Consider the following 19,424-nt stretch of genomic DNA (forward strand, 5'->3'; position numbering starts at 1 on the left):
GGCGGGTACATCTGCCAGTGTGGAAAATTTTGCCTTTTTGAGAAATTGAGCATAATTCCTATCGTATTGCAGGTTTATTCACACTGGCTAATCACGCCAGGGTCACAACTGTCACAAGACTAGTTGAGTCTTCTGAACCAAATGCTACAACTATACCTGAACTCAGATGAGGCAAACCCACAAAATATCACCTCTGGTGGACTGTGTCCTGTGATCAAAAAATCTATGTAGAAAAAGCATCAAAACTTACACAGACCCACTAAATAGTTACATTGAACTGTAAATTGAATGTTAATTGAAACAAGGACAGATACAGTTTCAACAGAAGTCACAGCTCAAATGATAACTAATGGAAATGCTACAGATGAAAATCAACAGTCATGGAGAATCAGTGTACAAGAGAGGATAAACAGTGCTCTTTGTGTTGATTGCCTGAATGTGTTTGACAGCTACGATGAAAAAAATCAGCTGATATCTTGTTGACATTGTGTACAGATTCTGCCACTGCAAAAGCTTTAGTAAGCTTGGAGAAGTGCACCAGGTTCTTAAATAGACTATAATACTTGTCATTTACCATACCAAAAATAATAATAGATATTGGTACATTCAGCAGTGCACCCAGTCTAAAGAAATTTGTACCTTAACTTTGCTCATGCCGGAAAAGCTTATGCTGTTATTGAAAAGGCTAATTTTTAATCTCTAATTTCTCAGTAGGTACACCACACTGCTCAGTCTATAAAGTGACTAAACTCATTCACAATAATTAAGTGAAAAAATAGAGAAATTAGTGGAAAAGAATAGAGAAAAAGGACCAGGTGTCAACTACACACACACACACACACACACACACACACACACACACACACACACACACAGAGAGAGAGAGAGAGAGACAGACAGACAGACAGACAGGAATTAAATGCAACACTTAATGATATTGTGGACAAAGACAATTAAAAAATGTGAAGTGTACGAAGTGAAACCAGTGTGTGGGAAGATAAACTGTACTTAATTGGAATAAGTCGTCTCAGGACTTCTCAGAGTATGACATGTCATGTTATTAAATAGTATATAAAGAAAGTTACACAGTCAAAATGCTTGCTTCCATTTTCACCGTAAACTATTATTTTGTTAAGTATTTGTATGAGAACAGATCACTAGTCAGTGAAAAGAGAAGCCATTAAGCAATGGTATGTGCATGAAGAAAATGTCAATTAGCAGCTGAGATTTTTTACAAGCAGTGAACACTAAAACCTGCAATCATCGTTTTTTCTAAGTATGGTTAAATAGTAATCTAATATAGAAAGCTCTCAAACTAGCTGGAATATGGATTTGCAATTTTCCTGACATAATATCTATCATTCTTTGACATGAGGTTTTCTGGTCAAAGACAACTGTTTAAACTTATAGCATACTTTGTAAATGCCTTATCTGTTAAGGCCTGGGTCAGTTTTGTTGATGGTTTAACATACCACATCACTGAGTCTTAATGTTTTTTTTATGTTCTTTCCTGCAAAATGGAAGAAATTTATTACTGTATCAATCGTTAGTCATCCCATTCATTTCAGCAGCACTCAAGTTTTGGCCAAATTCAAACTTAATGACTCAGGCTATTACGTGACAATACTGTGGAATTTTGATCATTCCAGGAAAGAACTATCTTCTAAAACTACACTTGTAGCTGTTCATGTCTGAAATGTATGTCAAGCTGTGTCATCCATACATTAACTCAGTAAAAAATTGTAGTAAATTATTTTAATCTTATTGTTTCTTTTTTGTTGAAGTTGGGTGATGGAAAGGAGATGAAGAGCCAAAACAGTTTACTTTAGTCACAGCTTTTGTTTCTTGTTGCAGATGCTCTGTTCTGTATGGTACCCCTACTATGAATATAGATCTGTTAAATTTTGTAGAAAGTTCTGGATTGAAAATAAACTCATTAGAAATTTTGGCAAGTGGTGGTGCAATATCTTCACCTGACCTGTATGAAAAGTTAACCAGAACATTTGGACTTGAGAGAGTTACAGTAAGGAACAATAAATAAGTTACTTAAGTTTTAATGAACTAGTAAATTTGCTGGGTTTTATAACTTTGGTGTCCTATTTGCAGACTTTCTATGGCATGACTGAAACTGCTCCCTTGTCATTCATTCCTGAGGAAAATGATCCACCAGAGAAAACGTACACTACTGTTGGCAGAGTCATTGACCATGTTGAGGTAAATAGTTGCACATAAAGTGTGTTTTATCTGTTTAAAATGCAATGGTGTTAAACTGTAGATGTGTCGTCATGTTTGATATTCATCACAGTGGGAAAATATGCACTGCACTAAAAACTAACAAAACTGCTGTTCCCCTCCCTTCACACACATTTGCCCACTGAACTGCATCCCACTATATATCCGAGAGTTGGAACTTAAATTTTTTTAAATACAGTTTTAGTTTATTTACACTTTCTCTGCACAGGGACTGGGTGTTTGTGTTGTCCTCATCATTTCATCATCATTATTTGTGATAGTGGTTAGATTGGATTGTCTAAAAAAGAAATTGGACTGTGTAAAACTTTGGACCTTGTACTGGCACTGATGAACGTGCGGTTGAGCACCCCACAAACAGAACATAATTACTTTTCAGTACAGCCTACTCCCTCTACCTACTTTATCTGTTCCATATTTTGCATTCTTCCTGCATATTTGTACATGTTTTTACACGTTTTTATTCTCCAATATGGGTCCTAGTTCCTTCCATCTACACCAATACAGAAAAGTTTCTCTATGTGCAACCATAACCTAGACCTGCATACTGTTCCTGCATTGTCCATGGAAACACCATCAAATGGCCCATCTCTGGCTGCAACTCCTCCTTTCACAAGGACCTCTGCCTGTTCGAATTATCACTCCATAGTCCTCTGTAACGTAATTCAACAAGACCATGTAAATCTACATCTACACTCTGACAACAATGAAGTTGCCTCTGCTAGGTCCCATTGTACCAGTTATTGGGTTGTCTTCCTGTTCCATTCAGTTATGGAGCATGGGAACAATGATTGTTCAAATGGCTCTGTGCGTGCAGTAATAATTCTAATCTTATCCTCATGACTCCTATGTGAGGGGTTGTAGTATATCCCTAGAGTAATCATTTAAGGCCAATTCTTGAATTTCTTAACTGAATTTTTTGGAATGGTTTACATCTGTCTTCAATAAACTTCCAGTTCAGTTCCTCCAGTATCTCTGTGATACTCTCCCATGGATTAAACTAACTTGTGACCATTCATGCTGCCCTTCTCTGTAATGTTAAATATCCCCCATTTGTCCTATCTGGTATGGGCCCCACACACTTCAGCAATATTCTAGGATGGGTCAAATGAGTTTTTTTGCAGGCAATCTATTTCCCAGTATTCTACCAATACTGAAGTTGCTTTACACATGTCTGAATCTTTGCGATGATTCAGTTTAATATTCCTACGAAGTGTTACACCCAGGTATATGTATGAGTTTGCCAATTCCAACAGGACTCATTGATATTATAGTCATAAGATACTGCATTTTTTTCATTTTATGTAGTGTAAAATTTTACATTTCTGAAGATTTAGAGCAAATTGCCAATCTCTACAACACATTGAAATCTTATGAAGCTCTGACTGAATATTTTTGCAGCTTTTCTCAGACGGTACTTCTTTACAGATAACTGTGTCATCTGCAAAAAGCCTGATTTTATTGTTAATAAATACAGTCCAAATCTCCTTGCAATATCTCCTCTCCATCTGTAAATTTCTCATGCTCTGCATTTCCAAATTCCTGCATCCCATCTCACACATTAAAACACTTTCCATCCAAGAACTAGAGCAGTGAGCACACCACCACCTCAAAAACATCTCCATCTTGTTCACCACCTCCTCCCACCTTAGACAACCACTATCCACCACTTCAACAAGAACCTCTCAGCCTTCCTTGCATCCCCTCAAAGCTGGCTAATCTTGCCTCACTGACAAACTCCCCATCACCACACAGAATCCAGAATATAAAAAGATCCAAAACACTGCCGTGAACCTTTTCTCTTGTAGCAGACATCTTAGTACCACAGAAGTAGCAATCATCTCCAAAGGTCTTACCTCTTGCCTCATTACCAGAGTCACTCATGTTGGACTTAGTAGAGACCTTCTCTCCTCCTCGCACTTTCTATATGGAAATATTTTTTCCACTGACACTACCAATCAAGCTCTACACAAAATCAATATTAAACCCTGCCTGGTTCATTTCACTCTATCCAACCATGGGTCACCCCGACAGCCCCCAACCTGCCACACCCCTCCCCCTCATTCCCAGTTAAAATTACAGAATTTCTTAACATCAAACCTTGCTTCACCAATATTCCTCATTTTCTTCAACATGGAATCCAACCATACACCTACAGAATCCCCCAGCAAAATAAGGATTCTAACCTTACAGTCTTATCTGCTGACAATGGCTTCACCACTATGGTTGTGATCCATAGGAATTACATGGCAGATGACCACCTACAAACCCTGCCGCAAGGACCCCATTCCAAAAATACAACAGGCCCTCCTGTCCCTCCGCATGTCCTCTGAGGTTAGCAGCAGTGTGTCCTTTCTATAATATTTTGTTGGTCCACCATGGTCTTCCCATTACTTTTAACAAAATTAATCTGTTTATAAGTATTATTATTATTTTGCAGTGATTATTAATTTTTTGTTTCATTTCAGGGCTCACATTATTGAGCTTTTTTTTAAAATTATATATATAGCTTGTGTCTGTGTATGTGCGGATGGATGTGTGTGTGTGTGTGTGTGTGTGTATACCTGTCCTTTTTTCCCCTTAAGGTAAGCCTTTTCGCTCCCGGGATTGGAATGACTCCTTACTCTCTCCCTTAAAACCCACATCCTTTCGTCTTTCCCTCTCCTTCCCTCGTTCCTGAAGAAGCAACCGTTAGTTGCGAAAGCTTGAATTTTGTGTATATGTTTGTGTTTGTTTGTGTATCTATCGACCTGCCAGCGCTTTTGTTTGGTAAGTCACATCAACTTTGTTTTTAGATATATAACTAGTAACTATGATTGAACTTACCATTTGTTTCTGCAGTGCTATTACTCAAGTTGTATGAGCATTGTATATAGTTTAACCTAAACAAGCAACATTTACAAATTATGTAGTTGTAAAAAAAAAAGAACTGTTTAGGATATTCTGTAGAATTACCTTTCACTGAATAAAATCTGTAACTGAGCAATTCAAGCACAGGGCAGACTGTAAATATTGACTAACAACAAATTTGCTGCAGCTTCAAGAAATGCAGTAATTAGTGTGGAGAAAGTAACCATTTTGATTTGGTGTTGCACAACAATCAGATCGAAAACTGATTATGTTAGATTGTGGTGAAACTCTGATTGTGACTCGAACTACAGTTAGTGAAAAATTGTACCTGACCTTTAAACAATAGATAATCCAGAATGGAATATAACAGTGTTTTGTAAAGGATAGTTACTACTCACCATATAGCAGACATGTTTGGTCACGCATAGGCACAACAAAAAGACTGTCAGAAGCTAGCATTCAGCCAACGAGGCCTCCCCCCCCCCCTGCCACACACACACACACACACACACACACACACACACACACACACACACACACACACTTACTTACTTATGCCATCCTGTTTGAGCCATCTGGAGGGAACCTTCCTGTTGGGAATGCAGGACAGTGGCATAGGTTATTTTCAATCAGAAAGATTCCCAACAATTAGTACTAAAATAATATTTAGTAAATATAAATAAATATTTGACTTAAAGGATGCTGCTTCTTGTGAAATGTCCAGCACAATTAGACGTTTTAAATTATTGCAAGTTCTCTAAAATAACAAAGTCCTATCACTGTGCCTCTGAGTGATGCCTACGTAGAGGCCAGAGCTGACCTACAATGCCTAATGTACCTTGTCTTTAGTTGCATCTTGCAACTAAAGACTTCACCTCTGACTGGCATCGAGTTCCTGTCCGATGCTGACATGGATGTGGCTATTGGCTGGTAGGAGTCTCGCTGGCGCGGCATGAGGCATGCAATGAGGTGAGGGCAGTGAGACGTAAGTTACTGTGACGCCATGGACGAACTCTGACGGTTAATGTTTGACAGCAACAGGGTTGGAATATGCATTCAGGATTATATGCCCGAGCTGGGATTATGTCCACGGGATAGGCAATGCCAGCAAGGATGCTAAGTGTTTCTGGTATTTGAGATTGGCATTGATCACAGTGTCATAGTAAATCACTTATAGTGCTTACCGTGCTTCCAATGAAGTGGCCTTGTGGATTACTGTGGAATTGACTACCTTTCAACATTGCGCCTGCAAGTTACAAACTCAAGTTTGTTACAGGTGACATTTTATTGCGCTGTGTCATTCTGAAAACACTATAGCAGATGCATAGGAGTGTGTTGTTATGGGCAGGAGAATCAAGAACAAGAGGAAAGATTAACATTGTATGGAAGTACTCCACTCCACAGCCACACACTGATAGAAGGGAAGACACATTGCTTTATTTCATTAATAGTTGCCTATCTGCAAAATTTTTTTTGGTTCGATGATGATGATGATGATGATTCTCTCTCTCTCTCTCTCTCTCTCTCTCTCTCTCTCTCTCTCTCTCTCTCTCTCTCGGAACTTATTTTAATGCACCATAATTAACTGCTAGTCTGTCTTTTATGTAGTGTTGTTAATGTATTATTGAATAGACATATAGAGTGAGTGACACTAGCATAGGGGAGCTGTTTGTCATGTTTTGTACTGTTATTAATTTTATTATACAGAAGTCACAAAGTCATTTCAGGACTTTCTGTAAATTTTCTTATTGCCACCTGGCGAGCTTTCATGAGATACCAGTTTATACTTAATAGGTGGAATATTTTATTATTTAACATTTGTGAATGTTGAGGTGCTGCAAGTCTGTTGTTCAATAGAGATGTCTTTACACTTGTTTTTTTAAAACTATGGGTAACGTTTGATAATGAATGATTTTGGGCACTGTTACTTGTTGAATTTTATTAATTTATGGTTTCTCTATCTATCTATCAAACAAAAAAGTAAAGGTTCCATAATGCTCAGTCATTCCACCCCTCGACTTCCAGCTTCCTGTTGCCCTATGGGTCCTAAGCCTCGGAGATGGTGGATAAACATTGCAGCTTGTAGACTCAGCAGTAAGTGGAGACCGTATACAACTCGGTGCACTGAAGAGAACAGTCAACTATAGCTCAGTGCTCCAGTATTTGAGGCACTGATCAATCACATTTCAAACGGGTTGGCAACTGTGGCTCCTGGCAGACTGTGGTAAAGTTCTTACAACAGCTGTGCTAAGTGTGTTTAGAGTGCAGCTTATCGATTGTAGTGTGGTACTATCTGAAGTCGTGAGTACCACACCATCCCCGTCCCTCACCGAATTGATGCACGGTCATCGGGAAACTGTTGAGCAGTGGCGGGGGAGGAGCACTACCATAGATTAGAAAACTGGTGGCAGAACTCTGACAGATAGCTCCCACTAACCCACACACTGACATTTGTCTTGCAACTGCGAGGAAACATCTGCCAGGAAACTGTCAGCAGGGAGCACACCTGGGGCAGATCTTCAGGGGCACCAGGACATGAGGCGTTCCTGGTGGTTCTTGAAGGTAGTCGCAACAGGGATGATGTCGGTGCATTCAGGTCCGAGGGGACAGGGTTGTGCGGCGGTGACAGGATCAGATTTGTGTGGGTTGGCAGCGGGGAAGGTGGCACTGGTGGCAAAAGCTGCTTGAAGGCGTGCAGAGGTGGCTGCAGCCTGGAGGTGGGGCTGGCCAGAGGAGACTCCATTTAGTTGGATGGAGGCCCTGTGATGCAAAGGCCAACTGAAGCTCAGGGTGACAACCAGCCAGAATCTTTGGAATGAAATCTCATGACACAATCACCATAATCATCATAATGGTGGGCTCTCAATTGATTCTGGTGCCAGCAACAAATATGACCAGAAGACGGCATGACATCATAATGTGCTCACCCCTAAATGACAACCACAGTGTGCGGGTCCCAGGTATGTTGCTGATTATATACGCAGAAGTATACGTTGTCAGACCCTGTGAACTTTGTGCAAAAGTGCTGAGGAGACGGCACTTTTTGGGGATGCGATAAGCTCAAAATAGTACCGTGGTGATGTCCATGTAGCTCTGCTGGAGATTTGCCATTAGGAGGCAGAGATTGAAAAGAACTGAAGAATAAGAGAAGAGCATTCTCTCTGGAATTTTCTTGGCAGAGCTTCATCATCTGCATCTTAAATGTTCTCACAAAGTGTTAGGCTTCCCCATTCCTTTAGGGTGAGAAAGTTGTTGTAGTCAAATGCTTGATTCCATTGAGGCAACAAAACTGGCAAAATTATGCAGAAACAAATTGAGTTACATTGTCAGAAACACTCACTTTTGGTAATCCCCCTAAACAAAAAATAGCCTCCCAGGCACACACATTGCTCACTGATGATGTAAGGGTGCATAGGGACACAAATGGAAAATATACTGTGTGCTTACACTAAAATCAGCCATCTTGTATTCCAGAATGGGCTACAAAAGTGAATATGAATACAGTAGGATGAGGCCAACTGAAATTCTGTTTCCAAGGCACTGCAGAATTCTCAGAACGTGCTTGACATTGCACAGCGATGCATTCAATCGTTTTAAAAATAGTCCAAACAAAGTAGAATGTCAACAAACGTGCTGTTTGGTCTTGACCAGACTCCACTGTCCCATGCGGAGCTAGTGTAAAACAGAATTTTGACCCTCAAGAGCAACTAGGACCAGAGTATGGTCATTTGGTGAGTGAACAAGAATAACACCTTGCTGTATAGACAATGCCTCACGTTGTGGATAGCAAGGGCAAATGACAGGACCAATGATCCCCAGTCTGTTAGTCGATCATCTGTGTTGAATGAATTGAGAAAGCCATTTCAGTTGTGGATTGTGTACTTTGGCCGAAGAAATGATCTGTGCATCGATGAGGAAGTATTTCAGTTTTTCAAGTTCAGGATGATCCAGCTGACATAAAGAATCTTCTGATGAATTGATACCTGGATTTTCACTCATTGGCAGACATGAAAGTGTATCTGCATTTGTGTTCTTAATGGTGGGCCTATACACAATATCATAATTGTAATTGGACAGAATCAATGTCCAAAATTGAAGTTTCTGAGTTGTTTGATCCAGTATAACCTTGGAAGATGAAACAAAGAAGTGAATGGCTTGTAGTCAGTGATTAAAGTAAACCATCTTCCATAGAGGTACCGGTGAAATTTATACACACCAATGATGATGGTCAGAGCCGCCTCCTCTATCTAGCTGTAATTATGTTGGGTCTCAGTAAGCAACTGGCATGTGAACGCAATGGGTCATTCCGAGGGGCCAATCTTGTGTAGGGAGCAACCTTGTGTGACAGCACTGCCACTAGGCCAACATCAGATGTGTCCATTGGTATGATAAGTGTCTTCACCAGATCAAAAGGCATGAGGCAAGGGTCACTGAGAAGTTCATCCTTAGATTTTTGAAAAGTATATCGAAATTCCCTTGTCCATTGAAAAAGCACATACGTCTGCTGAAGGCAGTGAAACAGAGTAGTGATTTAAGCTGCATTTTGGATGAATTTAATGTAATAAGACAACTTCCCCAGAACAGACTGCAGTTACGGCACAATCTTTAGCAGTGATAGGTGGCAAAGAGTGTCCAAATGGTTTTAAGCTGAGTGAATGCCTAATTGATTAGTCATATGGCCCGGATATTTCAACTTAGGAACAAAAAATGAACCATGGACCTTGCCGTTGGTGGGGAGGCTTGCGTGCCTCAGTGATACAGATGGCCATACCGTAGGTGCAACCACAACGGAGGGGTATCTGTTGAGAGGCCAGACAAACGTGTGGTTCCTGAAGAGGGGCAGCAGCCTTTTCAGTAGTTGCAGGGGCAACAGTCTGGATGATTGACTGATCTGGCCTTGCAACATTAACCAAAACGGCCTTGCTGTGCTGGTACTGCGAACGGCTGAAAGCAAGGGGAAACTACAGCCGTAATTTTTCCCGAGGACATGCAGCTTTACAGTATGATTAAATGATGATGGCATCCTCTTGGGTAAAATATTCCGGAGGTAAAATAGTCCCCCATTCGGATCTCCGGGCGGGGACTACTCAGGAGGATGTCGTTATCAGGAGAAAGAAAACTGGCGTTCTACGGATCGGAGCGTGAAATGTCAGATCCCTTAATCGGGCAGGTAGGTTAGAAAATTTAAAAAGGGAAATGGATAGGTTAAAGTTAGATATAGTGGGAATTAGTGAAGTTCGGTGGCAGGAGGAACAAGACTTCTGGTCAGGTGACTACAGGGTTATAAACACAAAATCAAATAGGGGTAATGCAGGAGTAGGTTTAATAATGAATAGGAAATTAGGAATGCGGGTAAGCTACTACAAACAGCATAGTGAACGCATTATTGTGGCCAAGATAGATACGAAGCCCACACCTACTACAGTAGTACAAGTTTATATGCCAACTAGCTCTGCAGATGATGAAGAAATTGAAGAAATGTACGATGAAATAAAAGAAATTATTCAGATAGTGAAGGGAGACGAAAATTTAATAGTAATGGGTGACTGGAATTCGAGTGTAGGAAAAGGGATAGAAGGAAACATAGTAGGTGAATATGGATTGGGGCTAAGAAATGAAAGAGGAAGCCGCCTAATAGAATTTTGCACAGAGCACAACTTAATCATAGCTAACACTTGGTTTAAGAATCATGAAAGAAGGTTGTATACATGGAAGAACCCTGGAGATACTAAAAGGTATCAGATAGATTATATAATGGTAAGACAGAGATTTAGGAACCAAGTTTTAAGTTGTAAGACATTTCCAGGGGCAGATGTGGACTCTGACCACAATCTATTGGTTATGACCTGTAGATTAAAACTGAAGAAACTGCAAAAATGTAGGAAATTAAGGAGATGGGACCTGGATAAACTGAAAGAACCAGAGGTTGTACAGAGTTTCAGAGAGAGCATAAGGGAACAATTGACAGGAATAGGGGAAAGAAATACAGTAGAAGAAGAATGGGTAGCTCTGAGGGATGTAGTAGTGAAGGCAGCAGAGGATAAAGTAGGTACAAAGATGAGGGCTGCTAGAAATCCTTGGGTAACAGAAGAAATATTGAATTTAATTGATGAAAGGAGAAAATATAAAAATGCAGTAAATGAAGCAGGCAAAAAGGAATACAAACGTCTCAAAAATGAGATCAACAGGAAGTGCAAAATGGCTAAACAGGGATGGCTAGAGGACAAATGTAAGGATGTAGAAGCTTATCTCACTAGGGGTAAGATAGATACTGCCTACAGGAAAATTAAAGAGACCTTTGGAGAGAAGAGAACCACGTGTATGAATATCAAGAGCTCAGATGGCAGCCCAGTTCTAAGCAAAGAAGGGAAAGCAGAAAGGTGGAAGGAGTATATAGAAGGTTTATACAAGGGCGATGTACTTGAGGGCAATATTATGGAAATAGAAGAGGATGTAGATGAAGATGAAATGGGAGATACGATACTGCGTGAAGAGTTTGACAGAGCACTGAAAGACCTGAGTTGAAACAAGGCCCCCGGAGTAGACAACATTCCATTAGAACTACTGACGGCCTTGGGAGAGCCAGTCATGACAAAACTCTACCAGCTGGTGAGTAAGATGTATGAGACAGGCGAAATACCCTCAGACTTCAAGAAGAATATAATAATTCCAATCCCAAAGAAAGCAGGTGCTGACAGATGTGAAAATTACCGAACTATCAGTTTAATAAGCCACGGCTGCAAAATACTAACGCGAATTCTTTACAGACGAATGGAAAAACTGGTAGATGCAGACCTCGGGGAGGATCAGTTTGGATTCCGTCGAAATGTTGGAACACGTGAGGCAATACTGACCTTACGACTTATCTTAGAAGAAAGATTAAGAAAAGGCAAACCTACGTTTCTAGCATTTGTAGACTTTGAGAAAGCTTTTGACAATGTTGACTGGAATACTCTTTTTCAAATTCTAAAGGTGGCAGGGGTAAAATACAGGGAGCGAAAGGCTATTTATAATTTGTACAGAAACCAGATGGCAGTAATAAGAGTCGAGGGGCATGAAAGGGAAGCAGTGGTTGGGAAAGGAGTGAGACAGGGTTGTAGCCTCTCCCCGATGTTATTCAATCTGTATATTGAGCAAGCAGTAAAGGAAACAAAAGAAAAATTTGGAGTAGGTATTAAAATTCATGGAGACGAAGTAAAAACCTTGAGGTTCACCGATGACATTGTAATTCTGTCAGAGACGGCAAAGGACTTGGAAGAGCAGTTGAACGGAATGGACAGTGTCTTGAAAGGAGGATATAAGATGAACATTAACAAAAGCAAAACGAGGATAATGGACTGTAGTCAAATTAAATCGGGTGATGCTGAGGGAATTAGATTAGGAAATGACACACTTAAAGTAGTAAAGGAGTTTTGCTATTTAGGAAGTAAAATAACTGATGATGGTCGAAGTAGAGAGGATATAAAATGTAGACTGGCAATGGCAAGGAAAGCGTTTCTGAAGAAGAGAAATTTGTTAACATCGAATATAGATTTATGTATCAGGAAGTCGTTTCTGAAAGTATTTGTTTGGAGTGTAGCCATGTATGGAAGTGAAACATGGACGATAACTAGTTTGGACAAGAAGAGAATAGAAGCTTTCGAAATGTGGTGCTACAGAAGAATGCTGAAGATAAGGTGGATAGAGCACGTAACTAATGAGGAGGTATTGAATAGGATTGGGGAGAAGAGAAGTTTGTGGCACAACTTGACTAGAAGAAGGGATCGGTTGGTAGGACATGTTTTGAGGCATCAAGGGATCACAAATTTAGCATTGGAGGGCAGCGTGGAGGGTAAAAATCGTAGAGGGAGACCGAGAGATGAGTACACTAAGCAGATTCAGAAGGATGTAGGTTGCAGTAGGTACTGGGAGATGAAGCAGCTTGCACAGGATAGAGTAGCATGGAGAGCTGCATCAAACCAGTCTCAGGACTGAAGACAACAACAACAACAACAACAACAACAACAACAACAACAAAAAATACGCACTTGTCATAACTACATTTAAGACCAGCTAAAGCTAATACAGTAACAACATTTATGAGGTTAAAAAACTAAAAACCCTCCTCGATTGTGAAAAAAGCACCTAGTGTTAAGTGTTAACCCAGGTTTCGGCGTAGATAACTAAACTAGGGTGTCCATTTGTCCCATTTTTCCCGGGACAGTCCCATTTTTTACCAAAATGTCCCGCTGTCCCGAAAATTTTTTGGGGAACGCTCAAATGTCCCGGTTTTTTTTTAATGATTCCGCTTGGCTAGAATATTTTACGCTACTGGTTGTTTGACTTGCTATTAACTGCACAATTATTTACACTAGGAAGTGTGCTATGACTTTCAACATACCCCAAACATGTACTGAACTGTCAAAAATCGCAAATAATTTTAAACGCACTATAGGTTATGAATAACAACGAAGATTCTTCTCTTCTAAATTGATCCACTGAATCCGTCCTTTCAGTCCAGAGACACTCTACACCACTGATACTTGCTCTCTGGCTTCCGTCACCACACTGTTAATGTTTTGCAATGTGCAATCACTGTTTCACTATGCCAATACGAAAGTGTATTTTTAACAGCAATATAAAAAGCGAGTTTCCTTTTATCATTGGTAGTGGAGAAACCATAGAATGTACGTTGTGCAGGTTAAAATTTGCTATTCGTCATGGTGGAATGTCTGACATTGTGAATCACATTAAGACGAAGAAACATTGCACGAGTGATCAAACGAAAAGAGCAAATGAATGCGTGAGTGACTACTATGTAAACTTAAAATCAGTAACAGAAATGGATAGGCAGTTGGCAGCACAAGAAGCTACGTTTGCATACCACAGTGCAATGCATAACCATAGCTTTAAGTCAATGGACTGTACTACAGCAGTTGTTAAAAAAACTTTTCAATCGTAAATTCACATGTGGACACCCAAAATGTAATGCAATCATTTTAAATGGTATTGCATCATATGCTGCTCAGCAGGTTTTAAATGAACTGAAAAGTGCTCGATTCTTTTCTGTAATGATTGATACATCGAATCATCTGGATTTGAAGTTGGTTCCTCTCCTTATCAGGTATTTTCACCCTGAAAATGGCATCACGGTGAAAGTGCTCGAATTGGTTAATTTAGCTGGAGAAACTTCAGATTTACTTCAGAATTATGTGCTGGAGGTTTTAAAGATATATGATCTTGAGGGAAAGGTGATTTTTAGTTTCAGTAGACAACACTAACACCAATTTTGGTGATAAGCAGAGGAAAGGAAAACGCAATTTGTTCTATAAACTGCAACAGAATACAGTGAACAATGTAGTAGGAGTTGGCTGTCCAGCACAAGTGGTGCACAATTCCTTACAAACTGGCTTAGATTGCCTACCCGTCAACTGCCAATTAATTGTAAACAAAATCTACCACCATTTCCACATATATACAGTAGGGGTTGAATCTCTGAACTCATCCTGTAAGTTTACTGAAACTGAATACAAAACTGTACTTGGGCACAGCAAGGCAAGGTGGCTATCTCTCCTACCAGCATTGGAAAGAATTGTAGAGATATTTCGTGCTTTGAAATCATATTTCATTTCCATTGATAAGTGTCCTGTTATCCTTCAACAATTCTGTGATAACCCTGTGTCTGTTGTTCTTCTACATTTTCTTGTTAGCCAGCTAAAATCTTTCTCCACAACAATTAAATGTACTGAGAAACAAGAAATCACAATAGTGGAAGTTTATCAAGAAATAAACAAATTATTGGGCAAATTACAATGTAGAAAATCTGAAAGATTTCACACATGCTTTGTACATGAGACTCTAAGAAAGCTATGACTCTTGCATTGAGTATATTAAAGAATTGTGTTTACCATTTCTCACACCTTTTAAAGCATTTGACTGGGTTAACACTGAAAAGGAGCAGCTACAGTGGAAGCATATTCAGGACTGTTGTGTTTTTGTTAAAAGTATTGTGTCAAATTTTCCTGTTGATGAAGACGGACTTTTCATGTGCAAAGAACTTCATAAAAGTGAAGAAGGAGACAAAGAAAGTGTTAGTGCAACGTGATGTAAAATATTTGCTTATTTCAAAAGTAAAAACATTTACATGGAAAACATGATTCATTTGGTGGAGTTTTGTCTGGCAATTCCTGGGTCAAATGCTGCTGTGGAACGTGTGTTTTCATTGTTGAACTGTTTGTGGTCAGATGGAAAAAAAAGAAACAGAATGAAAGTTGAAACAGCGAGGGCCTTGCTCATTGGCAAAACACACTTTAATGGTGTAATGTGTACTGACTTTTATGATACAATTTCAAACGAAAGTGCACTTCTTGATAAAGTACATAAAAGTGAAAAGTACGGTGATAGTTTGGCAGAATAATTGTAAAAAGTGATTAGGGATCATCTGAGTGCACGTTGTAAAGGTAAACTTGTATGTGTATTAAATTTAGTCAATACAATATTTATGTCCCTTGTTTTTTTGTTTTTTCCCCCCTTCATTGACCCAGGCTTTTCTCTAATTTATTATAAATGTCCCCTTTTTCAATGAAAATGAAATGGACACCCTAAACTAAACCTTTTTCAGAACAACAATAAAACACACAAGTGCCTAAGAAGACCTTTGTGAATGATTAAAAGAACACCAGGCACTTGTGGATTTTATTGTTCTGAAGAAGGTGTAGTTATCTACGCTGAAACCTGAATTAACACTTAACACTAGGTGCTTTTTTTGCAATTGAGGCAGATTTTTAGTTTTTTTTAAATATTAACCAACGATTGCTGATGCGCTGTGATGTTGAAGGTTCTTAAATATTTATGAAGTTGTTCAAATGATTCTCAGGCAATGTTACTATCCAATGTTATCATCCAAATAGGTGGAACATTATGCAATAGTTGTTCTAAGTCCTTTGGAAATAATTAGGAGCGGGAGAGCTGCCAAATGGTAAACATTGAAAACAAGACAGGCCAATGTGAGTGTTGATCACCACAAACTGTAGGGTTTCTTCATCCAATGGTATCTGGAGGCAGACATCCATTTGATTAGTTTTCGATAAATATGTGCCAGATTGAAGTTTATTAATGAGATCTTCAGGGTGAGGCAGGGGAAGAATGTCACCTGTGGTCTGGGCGATTACTGTAGATTTGAAATCCACACAAATTCTAATGTCTCCATTAGGTTTAGTTATTACGAGATGTGACACCGACTTGACTTGCCATAATAGTCTGCAAAACGCCATTGCTTTGCAAGCGACATAGCTCTGTTGCAAATTTGACACGAAGTGAACGAGGGACTGGATGAACCCTACAAAACTTTGGATGGGTGTCTGGGCAAAGAATAATATGTGCAGCATAATCTTTGCTACACCCTAGAGAACCATCAAATAAAATTTGAAATTCATCACACAATGCATTAAAATCAGTAAAAGATGTAAGAGAAGCCAGGTGCAGAACATTGCCATATATTGTCAATCCAAAGAGATCAAAAGCATCCAAACCAAAAATGTCCAGACTCAGAGCTGCTGGAAAGACAGTAAATGGCACCAATTTTGTGGTGTTCTTATAAAAATAGCATTTAAGACACATGTTCCTAAAAAGTCAAGTTTAGCACAATCGTAAGGTGTCACGTGTGTTTGAGGGGAGCAATGGCTGGCTGCCAAGCAAATTTGTAAGTATTTTGATTCAGTAAGTTCAGAGTTGCACCTGTATCCAGTTGAAATTTCACATCATGCTGAACAATCTTCAGTGAAATGAACATTTGACATCCAGTTACATTTGGTTGGCTCTGGACAGGATTTGCTTTATTAGCAGTAGCAGATGCTGGAGCAGATTTAAGACATCTGTATGAACTTGACATTTTGATGGGTTAATAACATTTACATCCACGTGTTGTTCTTGCTGTCTGTGCTGAAGGCTTTTGTGAACGTAACTTGTGAGAACAGACTTGCTGTACATGACCAGGTTTTGTTACAGGAAGAACATACAGTGTCTTTATGAAGACAAAATTCATGTCGTGGCAGACAAAGCATTGTGGGCATGATTTTTAATTTATATGTGGCAGATGCACTTGGTGATTGGTTGTGTATGTTCAAGCACGTCTCTCTTGTTTAAGAGAATGCCGTGCCCATACTGGGCTGCAAGAGCATGGCTCGCTGCATGCTGGCAGCTGTTTGCTGCAGCACTTTGTCAACAGCAGCAGTTATGGGAAATGAGTGCACATAATTAGAGAATCTGCACATCATCTGATAGGTTGGATTCCCGTGCTGTACTATTTTAGAATGGATCCTTTCATTGGGAACATTCTGAGTAATTGTGCGAGAGAGTATTTCATCAGCAAATGAATTTCCACGTGAACAGCGAAATTTGTAATTTCTAGTGAGAAAACATAGCTTGGTAAGCCATTCCTTTTAGGTATGCTGTGGTTGTTTGGTACCTCAAAAGAATTTAAATCGAGCCACAGGAACATGAGTTTTGCTGTCATAGTAACCTATGAGAGACTTGCTCATAAGTGTGCCAAGTCTGATCCAGACAAACAAAATGTTTGACAAGGATACTGTAAGTCTCCTTGCCAACCCAGCTGAGAAAATAAATGATAGACGATCCTCATCTTTGATGCAGGCTGCAAAGTGCTGCTGTAGTTGCTGAAGGTAGATTTTTCAGTCTTCTATCTTCTCATCATAACTATGAATAGGTGGTGCAGAGATTTTATTGCTTTGTCCCTCATGTCTAAGCAGCAGTGTTTGAAGAGCAGCCATGAGCTGTGTCATCTGTTATGACTGAGACAAAAATAATTCACGTCGCTGCAGAGAAAATGGTGTGTCAAACAGAAATTGCTGACTAAATCATTTCTTTGGGAGTACAGGAGGACAGTGCAGGTTATCTTCAATCTAAAAAAATTCCCAGCAATTAGTAACAAAATGATCTTTAGTAAATATGAAGAAATAATCAACTTAAATGATGATGCTTCTTGTGAAATGTCCAGTGCACTTAGATGTTTGAAACTATTACAAGTCCTCTAAAGTATTGAAGCACTGTCACTGTGCCTCTGCGTGATGCCTATGTAGAGTTGGCATACAATGCACTGAGTCATTCTGCCTTTTGGCTTCCAGCTTCCTGTTGTACTACGGAGCCCAAGTCTCGGAAACAATGGATGAACACTGCAGCTCATAGACTCAGTGGTGACTGGGGACTGCACACATCTCAGTGCACTGAAGCGAACTGGCCACTATAGCTCAGTGCTCCGATATTTAATGAGCCATTGACCAATCGCTACATGCACATGGATTGACAGCTGCAGTCCTCATGGACCTCCAGTATAGTTCGTACTGCCAACCCATACAGCTGCTGTGCTAAGAGTGTTTAGAGCACAGCTTATCAAATGTGGTGTTGTACTCTCCGAAGTCATGAGTACTGTCTTCACACTTTATAGCCACCAAAGATACCAGACTGTAACCTGGCAAAGCCACTCAGTCCTCTTGGAAAGTTGCTTACCTGCAGTGTCATATTCTGCCCTCAGTACCTTATTGGATACATCAAACCACTTTAAATAAATTTGATTATCTTCTTCATTTACTGCCCTCCTCATCAGAACAGTGATGAATCTTATGTAAATAAATCCACAAATCTACACAATAATGTAGTCATTGCAGTATAATTGCAGTGCACTTCAGCAGATAAAGATTGACATAATAATGTAACTACAATATTCATGGTGCACACAATTTATTGATACATCCAGTTTCCACAAATGTAATATAATCTACTGTCTTTCATAATGTTGAAACAATTACACAACTGGTACAAATGTTGCCTACCGAAGACAGTGCATGTAACTGCAAAGTTATTAATTGTGGACATTTGAATGGCAGGTTTTAATGAAGATTTTGTATGTACTGACTTTTGATGATATTGATTTGAAGATATTAATTGTGAGAGTGCTAGCCACTGACTCTCCACCACAAAGATGTTGCCAGAGTTAATTCTAGTGGCAGACTCAACATGTTCACACTCAAGTACTGACTGAGATATTTTATGTGGGGTTTGACTGTGTAAAGACTAGCATAAGAACAAATTGTTATTTCTGAAGCTTCATTATCATTTGGAAAACAACTAGGTTAAATTTTGCTACTTAGTCTGGATTAAAAGCATTAACATTAACTTGTTTTACGAAATATATTGGAGGTTAGTAAACCAGAAAAGTTCATGAAACTATTTTATGCATCTGCATTGAGGAGACTCCAACTTAAAGTATGGCAGCCATATTTAAATTTGTAATGTTTTATATTAGTTTTATCAATCTTTTAATTTGTCGC

The 19,424-nt window shown here is 39.4% G+C and overlaps 1 protein-coding gene across 2 annotated transcripts in view; it reads left to right on the plus strand.

Moving 5' to 3' along the window:
• Positions 1 to 19,424, plus strand: part of LOC126279042 (medium-chain acyl-CoA ligase ACSF2, mitochondrial-like) — a 211,318-nt gene that overhangs the window by 178,201 nt on the left and 13,693 nt on the right. For both annotated transcript variants that reach the window (XM_049979445.1, XM_049979446.1), the window contains 2 exons: positions 1,855 to 2,023; positions 2,107 to 2,214. In XM_049979445.1, coding sequence (XP_049835402.1) covers positions 1,855 to 2,023; positions 2,107 to 2,214 — 277 coding nt within the window. The remainder of the gene's footprint in view (positions 1 to 1,854; positions 2,024 to 2,106; positions 2,215 to 19,424) is intronic.

The sequence above is a fragment of the Schistocerca gregaria genome, chromosome 6 (assembly GCF_023897955.1).
Source record: "Schistocerca gregaria isolate iqSchGreg1 chromosome 6, iqSchGreg1.2, whole genome shotgun sequence".
Taxonomy (NCBI): Eukaryota; Metazoa; Arthropoda; class Insecta; order Orthoptera; family Acrididae; genus Schistocerca; species Schistocerca gregaria.